General features: G+C 38.2%; 1 protein-coding gene across 1 annotated transcript in view; it reads right to left on the bottom strand.

Annotated features, from left to right (window-relative positions):
* The window catches only part of LOC145991770 (sodium channel protein Nach-like), a 77,419-nt gene extending 60,515 nt beyond the window's left edge, over positions 1–16,904 (bottom strand). Inside the window, exons 1-3 of the mRNA XM_083127820.1 lie at positions 16,801–16,904; positions 12,803–12,925; positions 11,982–12,066 (exon numbers count right to left, since the gene is read on the bottom strand). Of these exons, the coding sequence (XP_082983946.1) occupies positions 11,982–12,066; positions 12,803–12,925; positions 16,801–16,904 (312 nt within the window). The remainder of the gene's footprint in view (positions 1–11,981; positions 12,067–12,802; positions 12,926–16,800) is intronic.
* Between the last annotated feature and the right edge of the window lie 3,966 nt (positions 16,905–20,870).

The raw sequence follows: 20,870 nt of genomic DNA, 5'->3' as shown, positions 1-20,870 counted from the left end.
TAATGCTTGAATTGTACAGTGTCCCCAACAAAGAATACGAATCACCGTTTATACCAGGTGGCAAACAGTATATGTTGTCCCCTGCACAATTTTATTACCAGTTCTTCGTAAGGGGCACACTCAAACCGGTCAAGATTAAATACTGGTTACAACCACAGGCACACCACTACCCTACCTTATCAATAGCCAATGCTGACAACATACCAAAGATCACCAGTGTGGAGTTAGAGGATTTTACAGACCCCGATACACTAGAAACAGCCTATGCTGAAGATGATGGTTCTTTGGAGTTTGACATACAAATAGAGGATAAGCTGTATTTAGAAAATCCTGTAGTATCAGCTGCTGAACACCCCATATTTGCAATATTCTTGTTTACGTGCTATGTCTAGACAAACCATAGTTGACGAGCTACACAGACCAGCCAGACGTAACTATAAGCGACTGCCAGTGGTTACAAAAGGCATAGACGATTTGTGGCAGGCTGACTTGGTTGAGATGGCAAGTGGAAAGCTGAAAAACAAAGACAAGATCAACAAGAGCTACAAATATCTATTTATTGTCATAGACACATTTTCTAAATATGCCTGGGCTGTGCCACTCAAATCCAAGACTGGAGCATGTGCTGCAGAAGCTTTTAGGACAATCATCAATCAGAGTGGCAGATTACTGTGCTATCTACAAACAGATAACGGTAAAGCATTCTATAATTTGGTGTTCCAACGATTTGTTAAGAGCCAGTCAAAACGACATTCCTCAAGTTACAGCGATCTCAAAGCCTCTATTGTAGAAAGTTTCAATAGGACCCTAAAAAGTCATATGTAAACGCAATTTACGCTTCAAGGTAATTATAAATGGGTTGCTATGATACCAGAACTTCTAGATCAGTATAACAACTCGGTCCACACCACAATTAATAAAAAGCCATCTGACGTAACCAAATCTGACGAGCAGCAATTAATCAACACTGTTTACTATCCGAGATATCAGCCAACAACCAGAAGACCTAAATACAAGGTAGGTGATCAAGTAAGGATTAGTAAATATAAACACATATTCAAAAGAGGCTTTACTAGAAACTGGAGCACTGAATTATTTACAGTGGTTCAAGTTATACCTGGGACCCGTAACACATATATAATAAAAGACCATCACAACGAAATCCTCAAAGGCCGATTCTATGAAAAAGAACATAGCAAAACTACACAGCCTGACACATATCTCATAGAGAAAGTAATCCGCAAAAAAGGCAACAAGCTACTGGTCAAATGACTAGATCATCCGTAAAACAGCTGGATCAAAGCAGACAAAGTGATACTATGAACACCTGGGATGTTATAAAGCGACTACCAGAGCAAGAACAGCAGACTATGAAAAATGGCAATCTGCTACCTGATAATATTCGTTGTCTTATTGTTGGGCCATCGGGTTGCGGTAAGACTACGCTACTGGTTGATAATTTTTTTAATGGCACCTAACTGGTTAGACTGGAAAAACTGCACTTGTACGTCTTTTCTACGAGCTTAGAACAATTAAAGTATCAGTAGCTGATGAAGCTATACGATGGACTAGATATAGCCACTTTTGAATCAGATGTTAAGCTACTCGATGACTGTCTCGATAACTCTGTTGTTGTGTTTGATGACATTATATTAGATAATCAAAACGAGGTTCGAAATTTCTTTACACAGGGGCGACACAAAATGATAGATTGCTTCTACCTGGCGCAGACCTTTTCCAAAATACCGAAACAGCTGCTACGAAACAACAGCAATTTCATATGTGCGTCTCGTCAATATCATACTAACCTCAAACACATACATAACGAGTATGTAGGTGCAGACTTAAGCTACAACGATTTTTCTAAGTTTTGTGGTAGGTGCTGGAACCAGGACAGCTACGGGTTTGTCACAATCGATATGACATGGAAGCCCAATAGTGGTAAATATAGGAGTAAAATCAAAGATTTTCTAGACGTAGGGACGTATATAAACAGCCATGAAACGACCAATCGTTGACGATCTTAAATTAAGAGACTATCTTGTGAAACGATTCAAGGGATGGAAATCAGAGAACCGAGGTTTTTATGAACAACACAAGCGCACAGAACAGCCGGTTATTGATGCTATTAGTGAACTGGGTAAAAATATCAAAACTGTTACAGAGCAGAACCAAAATTTGATCACAGAGCTTATGCCGGTAGCTGCTCGGAACATATTAGATGATCCAATCACCCCACTTTCTAGTATTCATACACCTACTCCTGTTCGTCCTCGAAGAATCGAAGTTAGTCAAGATCCTATTGAATTGGGCCGTCTTGCTCAAAGATATTTAAGCACACCTAAAGACAACAAAGACGAGGTCTTAGGTTTATATGCTGACACAGTGCTTGACGGTGGCATCATACATAAAATTGGCAATTTTAGGGTAATGTTTATGGGCGATGATCTGATTGTATATTCTGAATCTCATCTTGGAGAAAAAGGTGTTTTTGTTAAGTATCCTGGAACACCTGGATTGTGGGAGCTGATGACTCGTAAACGACCTGACAACTATACAGATAAAAACTATGAGTACCACAAAGAAATACTAATAAAATGGGATGCCCTGTACCAAAACAACGACCCTACACAAAAAAAGAGTTAAGTCTAGCAGTGGAGCAAAATACAACAACTTAATCAAGCCCATATGGACAGAATTCAAGACAGGTAGCGGGATTAAACAGTACAACACCCTGCCTAAAAAAAATTGTCTGGGTTGACGATGTAAGAAAACTAATAGATAGGTTGCTGGTTATAGCTGGCGAAGAAAATGCCGGGAACCATAATTTTACAACGAAAAAGTCGGAATTATGGATATGATAGCCACCAAATTGTCTAATTTTATAGTCAACACTAAGGGGATTGGATATCTTATAAAAATTATTAATACTCTACCGACTAAATTTTGGAATATCTCTGAGGGTCGGGGGCTGGTTAATGACATCATAAACAAGCTGACATTTGAGCTACACATACCGGGCTATCAGTATTGTGGTCCCGGTACCAAACTAGGCCATAGACTAAACAGAGGGGACCGTGGTGTTAATCCAGTAGACGCTGCATGTAGAGACCATTACATAGCATACAACACACATACCGATCTTGACAAGCGACATGTGGCAGACATAAAATTAGAAGAGGCTGCATTTGGTAGATTAGTAAGCAGAGATGCTTCTTTGGGTGAAAAAATAGCAGGATTAGGGACCACCATAGCTATGAACACCAAACAAAAACTAGGGTTGGGGTTGTAACAGACTAAATAAAATGGTCCAGCAATATGTGTTACGATTTAAATTTAAACCACTTAATTAAGCTATGTAATCCCCGAATATGTATATAATAAAAATACGATGAAGGCCAAGGGTGTTAGGTATCAGATACCTTATGCATGTCTTAAATCTCTTGGTACTATCGATAGTTTTCTAACAAAAAAAATGCGCAAAAAAAGCTCTTGTCTTGCCAAAGGCCATGGTATGAAGTTGTTATTTAGTACCCCCCAAATAAAAAAAATACAGCAATCCAGAAAAAAATCACATGTGGGTGGCTTTATATTTAGTATCCCGGCTATCTTAGTGCACTCGGTGCAGTTGGTAGCTTAGCAGGGGGATCGGCTGCCATAGCAAAAACAGTAATAGATGCCAAGAAGAATAAAGCCGAATTAGCTGAACAAAGGCGTCATAATCTGGCCATAGAAAAACAAGGCAAAGGTCTTAAAAGAGTCATAAATAAGTTTAAAAAACAAGCGCCGCTTACCAACCAAGATATTGAAGCTTTAATCGAACCACTGGGCATTAAAAATTTTAGAGCTGTGTACATGTCTGATTCTTTACAAGAGCAACCGCTCAAAAAAGAGTGTGGCATACTCAATTTGGGTAGCTACAAAAATCAGGGCACACACTGGATATGTTATCTTAAATATTCAAACAACGAGGCGTTTGTGTTCGATTCGTTTATGGGGATTCCACCTAATAATGTCGTGAAATATCTAAAATCTCATAAGCTGTATTACAATGACGATCCTATTGAAAATTTTGAAGATATTAATTGTGGACATCTGTGTTTATCTGTTCTTAGATATCTGTCCCAAATAAATAAACCATCAATTGAAGATTTTCAAAAGGCCCTGTGGTATCTAAAACATCATGGGCATATTTCATTTGAACAGCCAGAATTAATTCTTAAAACTCAAACTACATTATGATATTATGTATCCCAAATCAATAGCTCTTAGAGCATTCTACAGCATGTACTTGATCTCTAATATTACACAACATAACAACACAATCACAGTTGCGGATCAAAAAATTGTCATCACTCCAGGGCAGTATAGTATATCTACCTAAAATGCTCAGTTACCTAGTGGTGTTGTCTTAACTCAAAATTCTGTCACTCACAGAGTAGAGATTGTGTCTGCCTCAAAGACAGTGGATCTGGGTACTGTAGCAGGGCTATTAGGCTTCCAGAACAACACAAAACTTGAACCAGCCATCAAATACACTGCTGTTAATATACCTTAATTCTTGGCCATAGAGACTCTGAATATTCATTGTAATGTGGCCGAGGGTATTATCACCAAATCAGATGGCATAGGCACTCACAAACAAACTGGCATCATCGCAACATTCAAACCTAACTCTGAATTCATGGAGCCAATCATCTACACTCCATCGCCAACATTATATTTTCCGGTGTGCCATAATATGTAGAATCTACTACTTTGAGTTGGTGGTCACTAACGAAAAAGAAGAATTAGTTGATTTTGCCGGAGCCACAACAACCGCCATCATAGAGATTAATATATAAATAAAATACATACTAAAAAATGGAGCATATCGAAAGCTACGAACTACAGTCATTCCCTCCGAACCGTAGGACTTTGAAAATTTGAATCAGCCCAACACAGAGATTGAGGTTGACCTTGACGTAGGGGATAGCTTTATACACCCCCACATAGCACAGTTTGATGTTGTCAAGCTCGACGGCACAGATTATTCTGCTAACTCAAATATAAGAGTAGTAGACAATTTTGTGCCGCATCTGTTTTTTTCAAGTCGAGATCAGAAAGCATGGTGTTGTCATAAACAGAGTAGACTATCCTGGTATTACCTCTACAGCTTTGATCACACCGAATTTATCCAAGACCAAGGCTTCTTACTACAAAGTCGGTGCATTTGAGGCTGGCGATAAAATAATAACTAAGAGCCAGACTGTACTGTTTCCGATGCGCCTGTTACCTGGATTCTTCTCAGATTACAAAGACATCATGTGGAATTGTGGTTTAAGAATCACATTTCGAAGAGCCGCCAATGATAATAATGCTTTGATGCGGTACAGTTCATTAAACTCTACTGGGGCGGCTCTGCCTAATACCCTACCTGACGAAGGCAAATGTCTTATTCAGACTATGGAGCTAAGAATCCCGGTTTTTTAATACAAAGCAGATATACTAAAAAAATCCACAGGTGCCTTTACAATTTTATACATATCAATGTGTACAGAAGCCTGCCACTGGTAGCTATTAAGAATTCGATGCTACGAATTCATTTGCTAGTATACAATATGACATGCCAGATTTTGTGGTGGTGCTACTTTAGACTGGTCGAGACAACAACCATCAACAAAATTCAAGTAAGTTCGATAACTGAAATATCAAGAACATATATTTTAAAAACGGCAGAAATTAGGTGTTTCCTAGAGAAAATTATAATTTAGACATGTCCAAGGATGATTTTCTTAAATTATACGAGGCCTACAAAGCATAAAAGAGTCACTACTGGCAATACCGACATGTATTACTCACCCGATGAATTCAAAGCACAGAGACCAATGTTTGTCATCAACACCTCAAAACGCAAGCAGGTTGTAGTTAATGACAGGACAAACATTAAAATAATCTGTGAATTCCATGATACACCACCTACCGATACCATATGCAGTGTTATTCTTATAGGTCAGAAATCATATGTTTATGATATAAGAAACGAAAGAGTCACAGAGCAATTCTAGAAAGCCTCTGCATAATGCATTGTTTTAGTACTAGATATACAAGTTGAGCCTGGTGCCCAATTAAAATATTCGGGTTAACATATTAATACTCTGAACTGACTGTCAAGTATTTAAGCACACTTTACAGAGTATTACACTTAAGGCAATAAGCTCATATGAGCATCTTGGCTTAGTTTTAAGTGTAGCCAAAACAATGCCAAGAGGTGCATACTTTTTGCAATCCTATGGACAACAATCTGACAGATGCAGATTTTTGTATGTGTAGCCAAATCAATCGGGGGGGGGCATCCTTTTTACAGGCAATCCCCGAGGGCTTTTTGCTAAAGTCTTGGATTAGACAGAGTAGCACACTGTAGGCAATAAGCTTATATAAGCATCTTGACCTAGTTTTAAGTGTAGCCAAATCAATCTGAGGGGGTCATATTTTTTGAGGGGGGTCATACTTATTGTGTTCCAGTAATATCGTATTATATACTACTTATCTGATTCCAAATGTAAGAACCTACAACAATTCTATATTTGTATGTAATGAAAAAATTATTATTCCTCCTGACAATATAATTTATCTACTTTACAATCTGAACTTCCTAACACTGTATTGCTATCTCAAAACTCTGTAACACACAGAGTGGAGATCGTATCTACTAAAGAAAGAGTATACCTATCCACCATGGGTGAACTTCTAGGTTTCCCCGACAATAGCAAATTAGAAGCACGTATTAGGCACATAGGTACATTTATGCCAAAATTCTTAGCTATAGAAACATTGAATATTCACTGCAACATTGCTGAAGGAATGATTATCAAAGCTGAAGAAAATTCAGTTTATACAGCAAACAAGTCACTGTATAAATCAGGTGTTTCTATCACATATACAAAACTGTCAGTATCTATATAAGCTACTTCAATTTAATTTTTGTATCTGGGTTTCATAACATCATTACCAAATTTATACATCTCCAATTTTGCTAATTCTAGGGCGGTAACACCCACAGCTAATGGTGCATCACACATTACATTGTTATTGGATCTTTCAATGAGAGTCAGATCATCAGACATTCTTGTAAAATCTTTGTATGTGGGATCGGCAATAAGTTTCTGGAGTTTTCTTCGATCGGACACCAAATTACACCTTACTCGATTTATTTTGTTCTCTAGACATTTTCCATGTATGGAGTTATTCATTAATTTATAAAGATTTTTTTCAACTTTAGAATTTCTTTTGATTCGATTGTCTGTATTTTTCTCAATATATTGAGCTAATCAATTTTTCTTGGTCAAATTTTAACCCTTAAAGGATTTTTATTAATTTCATACCATGTTTCAAATAATATTTTAACAGTCTATAATGAAGCACACAATTATTTTTGTTTTCAAATGATAATATCAATTTTGTTCCCTCTGTACCCGAAACTTTTGAGAAACTGGTGCCATAGTTAATCCATAGTGTTCGTCATGGAGATCAGATGGATATTCTAAATCAACTTCCAGTAGACAACCTTTTGGATGATCTTCAGACCAATTTAGGAAATCCCTTTCTTCAAGTTCTTTCTTGCTGATCCATTCGTAATTACCAATTGGGAGTGATTGAGTCATGACATACCCATATAAATTATTCATATCGATGTAAAATATGTATTTAGATGGTTGACGAGGATTATAGCTAGATATATATTTATTGTTAGCTTTATCATATCTTAAAGGACACTGGACTATACCACCACGTTTAGCAGATTCAACAAACATGAGCTGGTCGATATCATCAATAAGACCAATTTCAACTTCTGTATATTTAAACATAGCCTGCCAGGATAAACCGGGTGTTGTATACATAACAACAGGATCTACTTCATATAATTTAAAACAACGTTCTCGAAAAGTTTCAAACACATCAGCCAACTGGAGAGTATCTAAAAATCAAATATTTGTCATCATAATCCCCCATTGTTTTGCAATTTAGTGTTTTCCTGATTCTCTGTACATATTGATAATCTTCCTCACTACATTCTTCATTCTGAAGTTTTTTTTATAGAATTTATCTCTTGATGGTAACTGTGTCCCATTAAATTTTTCCAAATTATCTATGAAATCACATGGGAATACCCCTTTTTTCAGCAATACTAATATTCTTTGGTATGAACAAATTCATCATCGGTTAATTGACTCACCAGAGTAGCTAAACTGCTGGAAAGAAACTGATATGAATCCAGGAATCTAAGAACATTTTTTTTCATTTTCTAATTTGATGGTTTTCTCTTTAGCAATATATTTATCTTTACTGCGTGGTATAATATTAATATTCGAGGTGTAAGAGGTGCTCCTTCCAGGTAGTGCACCTAATAGTCAACCTCACTTCCACGTAGTACACCCTGGACTGCAGACTAACGAGGCTCTGGCGACTGGCCCCATGGCCAGTACAATTTGGTTATGTTGTCCTGTGTTTTGTCCTTATTTGTGCTGAGTGATCCTTTACAGCCTCAGCTTTTAACAGAAGTCAGAAGATTTTAATATTTTATGATTTTAGTTCTGCAACGTCAGAGTTGTTACGTGTAACGATAAGGGGCTGGACCCGGTATAATGTGACGGGTGTAAAATAGCCTTAGTGCTGACGCACCCAAAATTTTAAATTCAAATTAAGAAAAAATCAAATTCAAATATTAATATTCTCTGCATCATATCCTAATTCTTTGAAAAATAAATGTGCATCAAAATTTTGCAAATTGTGAATGAATACTGGAATGAAGTTAGGTTTTTGTATTTTCACTTTACATGAATTACAAATTGTATGAATATATTCTCCATTAAAATGGTTGAGGTGTTTATTTTTTCACTATCAGAAATAAAATATATATTACAATATTTACAACTTAAACTATTATCATGTTCCTGTTGTTGTTCTGGTGTAAGATCCTACATCGGTTCTATATTATGTAAGATTGGAGCAAAAATTTCAACCCACTCTCGAAGTATTTGAATACATTTTTGGGCTGCATCTTTGCCTCGATAAATATATGGATGTGGATTATTTTTTTCCATAAGTGTTTACTAATTTTAGTCCAAAGCTACAAGCTTCATGCTTAGCTATATGTCTTGTATGTGATGTACTTGAATCTTGGTTAAAGTTATTTGCTATTAGTTTTTGTATTGTTTCCAAATCAGCAGAGATTATAAATGGATGTTTATATGGATAACATATAAATGTATAATTATTTAGTATTCTAATAACATAAATTTATAATTATTTTTTATTAAGTATATATTGTTTCTAACATTTTTTGAAACAAAATTAAATATATAAAACCTAACATTTGAAAAAATATATAATTATATATATACATAAATCATAAAAAAATTAACAAAAAAATTAAATTAAACCAAAAACAAAAAATATATAAAAATATACCACATCAGATATAAATGATGAAGCCTCAGATATTACAAATTTTCTAGAAACCCCCTATACGCCTTCATGGCGTGGTGCTATGCACAGGGGAGTACTTTGCCTTTTTTTATTAGTATTCTATATACCGAGGTGCGTACATATATATTTTTATATAGATTTTCTTCTAAAAATATTATATATATCTCAGACGTAAATTAATTAGAATATATATTTGGGAAAATATTTATATACCACACTGCTAATAACTCAAATCAGTATCTACATGTGTATTTTTTTCCTTTAAAAATACACATATACATTTCAGACGTAAATTATAAGAATACATTTGAGAAATAATTACATATACTGCACTGCAAATAACTGAAATCACTATCAACACAACTATTTATCTTTAAAAATATGATAATTGTAAATGTATGCTTAAAAATATACTGATTTAGGCTCTTGGGGGAATTTTGGCCTATAGAATTGAGTAATTGAACTTTGATAAAAAACATAATTATTTTTTATGCTATAAAAATAGTAAAATTTGGATTTTTTTGATATTTTCCCCTTGGAAAATTAGCTGAAATCGGGGCAAAATGAATAAATACAAAATAAAAGTTTTCAAACATACCTATTATACTACTCCAAAGAGAGTTTCATTTCTTACTAAATAAGGTTTAGAATTACCAATATGATGGGAGAGATATGTCCTTACTTATTATGACAAGTTAAAAATGTAGGAAGTAACGGTTTCGATTGTATCATGATTTCACACGTTAAAGAGTATCATATGCAAGTTTCGTAGAAATCTTGTAATTATTGTAAAGTTAGAGAAAGTCGTTAGCTTAGCGCGTGAACAACTTTCAACAACTCTTATGACACAGGTTAGTACTCGTTAAGCTATATAAATATAATTATCTATATGCTAAAGATACGTACGTAAATAAGCGAGACGTTACGGGACGAAAATGCCGGCATCTGCGCCATGTCACGCGCTATCTCGGCCCAGAGTCAAAACAAACGCACTGTATTTTCCCATAGTAAACACTATTGGAGAAAATATGGTGTGAGAAAGAGCTTAGGCAAGCATCCGCGATTCTCGGCGATCACACACTCCTCGTTTGTGGACCACATTGGTGGTGACCTCACCAGCAGACAACTGAGCAAGATTGACTCCAAACAAACTCATCGCGTGGTTTCTTCCTATGCGAGAGCATTGGAAATCCATCGCAAGGGGAAACTTTTAGAATTGTGACAGCAGTTGTGAAACAAGATTGTGATGTGTATCGCACATAAATGTAAAGATGAGATTCCGGAGAATACGTGGCGTAAGGAAATCGTACATTTTGAAAAAAAAATCGAGCCACTTGCTTTACTTGATTTCTCACTGCAGCGTCCGACTGGGGGTGGGGGTGACTTGCTTTGCACTAACAAAACAGAAATTTCTGCAAATTTTGGACCAGGCTACCTTCACCGGCATGTTACTAGTGTTAACATAGTGTGCCAGCATGTCAAGTAAGGTTTTTGAATTACAAGCCGAAATATCTCTGAACCTTGGTAAAAGAAATTAACTGTTCCACAATTAGATGTTTACCTAAAAACATAGTGAATTCATCATTGTTAACATTGTATATCTTATAGAGAACATTACAACAAAAATCATGACACCACTATCATACACGGTGTCCCACTCGAAGGTAGTTCCGAAAAATGCCAGTTCTAGTTAAAAAGCCAGGCGGAAATAAAACGAGAAATCGATATTTCCTACCTGTGAGTGTGAGAAATAGGAGTCTAGTGTCCTACTTAGGCGTCCAAACATGATTGATCACGGCGCTCTATATTCTTGATAGTTACAACCTGAAAAGACAAAACCTAGATCTCGCGCCGAATGTTCTTCCGTAAGTCTCCCAGTGTACTTAATTTGTTCAGGTACACACACCCTTTGGGTGATGGTTAATCTGGCGACCTTGGAGGCCATGTCCCTTTTGAAATGACCAGGAAAGAATGATTCAATCTCAGCTATACTTGCGGCAAAGTTGTGGCTTTTCGCGCCATGCTGATGATAACAACCCAGGTTGAGTTCCTCGTCGTCTAATTGGTTCACAAAAGCCTGGAACATTTCAATATGTAGATACTCGCATAAAGGAAGAAAAGGGGAGAAAGCGAGTGCGGAGCAAAGCAGTGCACACAAATGGTTGGTATAGCTCTTGCCTCTTCTTACGGCGGGCGGCCTACATGCTGGAAAGGGAAGTGGGAAGCGGGGAAACGATCAATCCAGCGCTATGAGAAACACAGCCGCCTGCAGAATGAGGTGCGCGCAGCGCCTCCTACCGCGACGTCGTAACTCTAAGTGCTACCGCTGTTGTCTGGTTGGTCTGCGGCTCATTCCTCTCTCCCCACTTCCCTTGCCAGCATTTAGGCCGCCCACCGTAAGAATAGACAGGAGCTATAGCTAGACTCATATCCTGTTGCACGAGTTTATTGGTCGAGCCACCTGGTAGGGTATCTGAAAACTAGCTCATGGATGGTCCATTCTATTTACTTACAAACAGAGGTCCGCTGTAAACGAGCGAGTAGTCTATTCTGATGCTCTTGTCGAGTGATCCCTGGTTGTCTTTTAACAAACTCACGCTGAAATTATTTTAAAATACATTGATATTATATTACCATTAAAAAAAATTATAGGTAGGAACTATCTTGAACATGTCTTTGTTAACATAAAATAAAAACTGCCAAATAAGATTTATTCCCATGAAATATATTTTATTTTACTTCAACTACCCACCAAGATGTTACAATATTTTAGTGGATATATTATGAAAATTTTCTGGTACATGCTCGTAAGGCTACATAGAAACTTTTCGAATCCTTAAAGAATATCTTCATTTATCTGAAATCTTTAATGTAAATACTGAAACTCCTTGCCAGAGTGAATGTTATTAAATTTCTACCATATATATGAAAGAGTGAGTCAGTAATTTAAATTAATTTATCTTTGGCCAAGCAAGTGCGTTGCAGACAAGAACGTTTTGTGAGAGATGATATTTGTGTGTCTGTAAAAATAGTGTACGGATTACTTCAGATGTATAGTCATTCGGTAGAAATAAATTACAATGAAAATGTCTCATCTTGCTTTAAAAATCTGGTCACCTAATATTAATGCATATACTTTGTATTCCTTGGTAATCTGTAAAAGGATAATATTGAAGTATTCTGTTTTATGTTGCTCGAACATATAGCGATGTACTTTTGGGGAAACCTACCCCTGTGCCCCCGCTAAATCCGCCAATGGTCAGGACAATAGTAACAATGACTGTTCAGTGTTTTAACGTACCTTTGTAGTTACTGCTAGTTAAATTATACTCACTTTGTTTGTGCAGAGTTAAACGTGAAGCATGTTTGTACTTCAAATCCTCCTTCCGCAATGAAAGTGCAACAATCAAACTGTTTTCCATTCACTGAGCAGTTGACGAAAATCTCTGAGCAAGACCTGTGAAGAGAATGAGAAGTTTCACACCATATGGCAGCAGGAGTTAGTTAAACGAACTTGAAAAATCTGTTGAAAATTATTAATATTCCCTTAAGAATGTAACTCTCATACAAACAGAATTATGGGTAGTTTCGAGACGATAGAAGATTAAGGAGACAACAGTTGATTTCCAGATCGAGAAGAAATCCACAGTTTGTAAGGAAGTAGAACACGGAACAGATATACAGGTGCAAAATAGGACTTATTCAGACATAGGCTGACATGTCTTTAAAATAATCCCTCTTTTAATTTTATGTTACAACTTTAGAAAACGATACATTCTTGACAAAGTCCAATACTTGAGGTATTAGGACCTGTGTCTGTAACCGATAGTTCTGTGAGGCCTCCGTAAAGAAGGAAGCTAAAGCAGGGTTGTTGAAGGTCCAGGTTTTAATTAAATTCAATTCCGGTCCAGGAGAGAAAATCAGCAAACGTAAATGGGTCCTGAACCGTAAAGAACCTTTTTATCTGTAAGATATTTCAATTCGGTCCACGAACCTTTTTTCCCTATCAATTTAAATACTGTCCAGGAACTTTTTTGTGAATGAATTCAAATACAGTCCAGGAACCTTTTTTTTCGGATGAATTTAAATACGGTACGAGAACCTTTTTTCAGAACCAATTTAAATTCGGTCTAGGAATCTGTATTTCAGGATTAATTTAAATACGGTCCAGGAACCTTTTTTTCCGAATCAGTTTATAGGGTCCAAGTTCCGTATTGAAATGGAACAATACGAAACTTTTATCGAATACGGGCCTGACGATAAACAATTATCCACTTGTGAGCATGAAAGACTAATCCAGGTGCTGGCTGTCTCGAGAATCTAATGTATAAGATAGAAATGGGCGAAACGCAAACGATGCAGTCACGTTTTCCTTCTCCATGTAGCCCCATTCTCTCGCGCGCGTTCTTTCACTTGGTTGTAGTAGCAGCACTGCCCGTATCTGTTGTGATATCTGCTGGGAACACAGCAACCTCACGTTACCTCATCCACGGATCCTATTGGCTGTGGTTCCTGGATCGGATGCCAAAGCAACACGTGACTGGTTTGTTTGAACTTGACGCCACACTGAAATAGTACATTGCGTTATGTACAGTAACTCTTCCACAAGGTAGTTTTTTAACCTGGCACACGAGAGAACAACAGCGTTTTGATTTATTCTCTGCACTACGTTTTCTACAACAGCAGCGTAACATTCTAATTTAAAACGTAATCGCGGACACTTTTAGAAGGCAACTTTTGATCAGTCAACCCTGGTCTAGAAATTGTAAATAAATTCAATCCCGGACTGGGAGAGAAAATCAGCAAACGTAAATGAGTTTCAGACAGTGTATAACCTTTTCATGTTTAAAGCATTTCAATTCGGTCCACGAATCTTTTATCCGGATCAATTTAAATACGGTACAGGAACCTTTTATCCACATGAATTTAAATTCGGTCCAGGAACCTTTTTTCAAGAATGAATTTCAATTCGGTCCAGAAACCTTTTTTCGAGAATGAATTTCAATGGTCCAGGAACATTTTTTCCCGCATCAATTTAAACACGGTCCAGGAATAATAAAAACACTGTCCAGGAAACTTTTATAAATGTAACAATACGTAACGTGGACCGAATTTAAATTGTGCGAGAAAAAAGGTTCCGGTCCTGAAGCGGAACCCAATTTATGGGTTCCTGGACCTTCAACAACCCTGAGCTAAAGGAGAAAACACCCCTCGGATGAGATAGACGTAGCCTTGCAGAAAGGATCCCCGCTTTCCAGAATCCACCGGCTGACGGGCTGGTGCACCGCTGATGCACGCTTCGGCGTTCCTTATTTCACAAAAGCTTGGTCCACCAAAGTTTTCACCAGGTTAAACCATGACGTCATCAGTTTACACCGGCCTCCAGAAGTGTTGCTTCTGCTGAATCAAAATGGCGTCGTCTGCTTTGAAACGTGTTCTGATTCATAATATCCGTTCTGTAGGCAATAGTACGGAATGCCACGCTGATTTTGTTGCACCGAGTGCGAATAAATTGGATGCAGGCATAAACTGCCGATAGATAGAACTGCCCCTTCACTTGCATGCTAAATGAAATAATGTATGTTGATGTATCAAAACATGCGTCCGTGTTCTGCTGCAACATGCAGGAAAGTCTCCATTAGCAGTATTCGATACTTTTACAAACAATACCGTTTAAATTCGTAGTGCATATTCAAAATGAGATATTATTAAGTGAAAATATACATGAATATATTCTTCATTTGTTTCAGTATGAAGCTTTCCGGATTTCACATAATTTGACGTAATTTTTGGTTCACCAGTCTGATGTACGATGGTGAATTCTGGAAAGCGTGAAAAAAGGAAGATATTTTGACACTGGAAACACTGACAGTTGCCGCTGATATTCTTCAGCAGGAAGACCGCTTTAGTCAGCTCGTCGTTTACAGAAACGCTAGCAGTTGGAGTTAAAGCTCTCCGGAAGAGAGAGAACTTTGAATCTGCAGCAGTTTTTCAGATTTCAGTCGTAAGTTTTCGGTAAAACTACTATTTCAACGCTGAGAGGTTCAGTCGATAAAATGTACAAGTTCGCAAGTGGCCAGTGGAAGTGAACAAACTTCAGTGAGCTTTTGAAAGAAGAGTTCGCAAATTCTTATGTGTGAAATGAGTTGCAGTTAGGAGTTTAATAGTTGAATAGAATGCTAACTGTCTTCGCACGTTGCTGTTAGTTTATGCATACTATACTTTAGAGAACTTATGTTTCTTGACTCGTCGAGATTGTCTTCGTAGCAACTAAGGAAAAGGTACAGCCAGTTCGAGCCAGGATTGGCAACCTTGTTTTGTTCGCAGAGACTGAATTCGTCAGTGGCAACGGGGCATCCAAGTTTTGATCGTGAGGGCGAGGTTGTAACTAGGGATTTACTCCAGTGATAGGATAATAGCTAAGTGCATACCCTTCTACATGGGCCCAACTTGCGTATCTGGCGACACCATCGACGAAACGAGGAACCTCCTCATGCAAAATATTCCAAAGGCAACCTGTTCATACTTATTGTAATATAGCAATACAATTTGGACGTATATTTACATATAATTTATTTGAAAAATGATATACTTACTCATCAGGTTGTTCTTTGGCTTTAAAACAGACTGCTACAGCTGGGACGGTAACATTCCAACTTTTCTCACTTTGTTCTGGCACGTATGTGATTGCGCTGTGCATGAATTTATTACTCATCTCTCGGGAGGCAATGATTACTAGTAGAGTAAAGAATGCCGAAACGCAGAACCAAGCAAACCTGCAAAACATAACAGTAATTTTCTTGAAATGTTATACGAGGGCAAATTGAAAAGTCTTGACCACTATTTTTCTCAGCCGAAATAATAAATATGCTGAGAAATCCAAGTATAAGAATTGTTCTATGTACCTTGCACTAATTTTCCACATAGTCACCACAGCGGTTCAGGCATTTGTTCGATCGCACCACTAGTTTGGAGATGACGCTTTTTTGTAGAATTAGGCCGGTTGATCGTGGAACCACCACCGGACAGCAGTCTTCGTATCGTTGCCGCAAATGAACCTCAGTGATGCCAGGAACTTCGTCAGTATACTGAAATCACTGGGGTCGAGGTCTGGACTATATGATGCATGCTTCAAAATTTCCCATTCGAATGACTGAAATTTAGGTTCTGTTGTTTCTGTGAAGCCATCATTCGCTAGCACTTGGTCAGTTCATCCAAAACTTTTGGGTATCGAATGAAACCTTGCGAAAACCCTAGCATTCGTGAACGATATCGTAAACTTTACCATATGAAATGCCAAGTTCCTTGGAAATGTCCTTCAGATCCACACACCGATCCGCTTTCACCATTGCATACAAGCGGGCAATGTTTTCCGTTGTGAGCGAGGAAAGAGGGAAAATACAATCGCTCATTGTCATGAAGGTCTTCTCGGCCATTTTCGAACTCACAACACCACCACCGCACACTTCTTAAAGCGAGACACTTGTTTCCATACACCAGATGCATTTCCCTATGGCATTCGATAGGAGTTCGTCCATTGCTCCATAGAAAACGAATAACACTTCGCTGCTCATACGACGTGGATGTGTTGAGTATTACAGCCATCTTTATAAACTGACACCAACACCGTACCGAGGAGCAGCCGAGAGTTAGCGCTGGGTCGTTCCAAGAAAAACCTATTGAATTGAATGTAGATCTTGGTTTCTCAATCACACCAATATTTCGGCTGAAAGAAAATAGGGTCAAAGACTTTTCATTTGCCGTCGTATATACACAAGCCATAGAAGCGTATAGAGAACATCAAATCAAGTAAATGGCCTTCGTATAACTTTTGTCGTTAGTGCGTCGTTTTGGAGCTACGAACATTCAAATGAGGTCATTTTGCACCTTCCATAAGTGCAACCCAACATAACATTTGATCGCATCTGTGACGTTGCTTTCTTCGTGAAAAACACATTTTTGCGAGAAATCATACTAACAACCACATTATGCGTTGTATAACGTAACAAAGCATTCAGTAAACCAACGGAAGCAAACCAATGATTCGAAAAATAATGGAAATATAAAGAACGTATTTGAATGGAAGTGGTGGAGACTGAATCGAAATGAGAAGTTAAAAACTAAAACTTCGAGAATGCCCAAGGGCGCAGAAAGAAGTTGCTTCCGGGGGCGACATCCGAGGGCAAACAACTATTTTTATGTCTCAACCTACACATTTAATTTACTTGCAAATTAACTTTCATTTTCCATCGTATCGCATCGCAACGGGTTCTATAAATGGAGCTTCAGGCTTGATGGCCTCCGTATTTCTTGTAGCGGCTGATGTCATGTCGGCTGTTCTAATGTTTACTGGCTGCTGACGTCTCACAAATGTCGGCGGCGTAGTGTGAATACGGGTATAGTAAACTTTAAGACTTCTAAAACTTCGGAAAACATGCAGACTATAGGCTTCCCCGTGACTTAACCTAGCGATACTAAAGCTCTCGTCGTCTAGTCTTACGGCGGACGCTCTACATGCTGACAAGGGATGTGGGTAGTGGTGAATACCCCGCAGACCAACCTGACAACAACGGTGGTGCCGGGAGTTTCGACGTAGCGGGAGAATGTGTGGCCCACACCCCGTTCTACAGGCTGCTACGTTTCTTATTGCGCTGGATTGGTCGCTTCCTCGCTCCCCGTTTCCCTTGCCAGCTTGTTGGCCGCCTGCCGTAAGACTGGACAAGAGCTACTAGGTGAGTCTGTTAAAAGAGGCCCCTTGGAAAATGTGCTCCTTGCATGTATGCAACCCTGGTACACCAATGAGAAGAGCGGGGTAGAGAACAGTCCAGGATATCGGTGCCAAGCAGTTTCGACAACGTGATATAGAGAGGGATTGAAAAGAAAGTGTCCAGTAGTGATCTTGAGGCAGGCAACATGCAGGTCAGTTGAGCGGCGAGGATAGTTGTGATTGTAGTTGGGTGGTTTTGTGTTAACGGTATAGCAGCGTATCTTTGTTGTTGAGACGTATGCACGCCTCGGTTCTTGGAAAGAGGGTGCACATTTGTTTACGACAGAGTTCGCGGTGAATGGAGTTCCAGCGAAGACCCCAAACAAATCAGTAATGCAAAAACTGATTTCAAAATGGCGGGAAACCGAATCCGTGCTGAATAGGCCAAAACTGCGTCCAAAGCCTGTCCGCACTGAAGCAAAGGTGGGCCACGCAGTGCAGCTAATGATACGCAGTCCACCAAAATCAGCTTGGCGTTTGGCACAACAGTTGTAGGTGTCCCATTCAACCGCTATGTGGATCCTGAAGCATTACTTGAACTTGCACGCATTCAAAGTTACCGTGATGCATCAGGTGCGGGATGTGGACAAGGCAGCTCGCGTGCAGTTTTGTGAGTGGTTTCTGTCCAATATTGCTCCTCAGGTGCTGCAGGATGGTTACTTGTTCATTTCCGATGAAGCATGATTCGATCTGTCAGGCTACATAAACTCCCAGAACACGCGATACTGGTTAGGTGACAATCCACACGTGTTCATGGAGGTTCTACTGCACGCCCAGAAACTCGGTGTCTTGTGTGCCGTGTTGTCACGCCGCATCATCCCCGTGTTCTTCCATGAAACTGTGAACTTGGCTTGTTACATCAGTAACATATTCAACCTGTTTGGTGAACAACTGACTGAGGATGAGCGAAGGAACGCTTACTTTCAGCAGGTTGGAGTCATGACGCATACAGCATGTGCAACGATCACGCGCATTGAGTCATCAGCCGTGCACTGAAAAAACAGATTAGTTGCAGAGGCAAAATATATTTTGCTGGAGAAAATTTCTTACGGTTAAACAAAGTTTCGTTACTGCTACAGTGCAACTGTTTACATAAACCATTTGGTTCAGTTCCCTTAACAAACCTATTTGTTTCACCTTATTTCGTTTCACCGAAACATGCATTGTGCCCCGTGACACTCTCTTGTTACACTGAAACATATTTGTTGCTTATCGGAAACAAACCTGATGCTTGTACTGGCAAGTGTGACAAAAAGAAACATGGCGGATCCCGAAAGAAAGGGATCGAAGATCTTCAATTTTATTTTAAAGTCGTGGGGATTTGAAACCGTGATACCTACATTTGCTGGTAAGTGTAACAGTATTGATGTTAAATGTTGATAAATATGTTAAGTAGGAAGTGTAAATTATAGAAATATATAAATACAGGCGTATGTAAATTTTGAGGTGGTTTTGTCTTATGCAAATATGTAATATATATCTGATCATGCTGAATATAAAATACGATACATCACAAGTGGTACAAGCGTGTCTTACGTTAACATAGGCGCGATAGCTCAGTTGATATAGGCTAGCATCTTGACTGCCATACGGACAACCTGGGTTCGATCCTCGGGTTACGTGATCTGAGCCAAGCAGGCATTTCTCCAACAGTTAAGATAATTTTTATAACAATTTACCTTACGTCCGTCATCTTAGCACCGAATTAAAATCAGAAGTAAGCGACATGAACGCAGCTGAAGCAACGATAATGCCTGGTAGCGCAGGGTTGCCAGGAGTGTAAAGAAAGGCATCAAATGTAAGAGAGGCGCAAAATTATGTGAATAGCAATTTCTGAATTTCTTCCTTTTTTGGGGGCAATATACGAAAGTCACTAGTATTACGAAAATGAATACACGTACAGATACAAATGCAATTGTAAGGGGTAAAAAAAAAACTGTAGCCCGAAAGTGGTCTTCACCACAAAAGATTTATTTCTTAATCGTAATGATGATTAGGTTAGGCACTTGGATACAGGCTCAGTTTTAGTTCATAAGTAATGTAGTTACTTATGGTTTGCATGAACAATCACACTTGTTTGATCTGGTTGTTAGGTTCAGTGTGACTGAATATATAATCTGTGAAAAATCCCTACGCTTAGTATGTTAAGCAGTTAAATTGTGAAAGTAACTAGTCTAGTTTGACAATTTGTTGTGCACCCCCTCCCCCCCCACACACACATACACATATACTACATATAGGTGATGTCAGAAGTTTTAAAGTTATGGAGTTATGGTAGTTAGAATGTATTCCGAAATGGTATGTTTCTTGCACAATGGAGCTGCATAATTTGTGCCTGAAATGTGTGAATCAAATCATAATAAAAATCATACATTTATACATGAATTAAATGTAATTTGGGGAGAGGGGGAAGGCTAAGCATAATCACTTAACCTACTCCTGTGTATTCTCGATTAGCCTGCTTAAAAACTTTCATTCATTCTAGCATATATTTAGCTTTATTTAAATTTCTGAGAAATACTCAAGAATTAATATGACAGGAATCAATGGAATTATGAGCTTAGCCAAAAATAAAATATTTTAAATTTATTTGTATCAATACTGAAGTTCAGAAATGTATTGGAGTGGAATCTGT

This window comes from Lepisma saccharinum, chromosome 8, assembly GCF_977018435.1.
Source record: "Lepisma saccharinum chromosome 8, izLepSacc3.1, whole genome shotgun sequence".
NCBI lineage: Eukaryota > Metazoa > Arthropoda > Insecta > Zygentoma > Lepismatidae > Lepisma > Lepisma saccharinum.
Note: the sequence above shows the minus strand (reverse complement) of the source record. Positions and strands in the feature narration are given on the sequence as shown.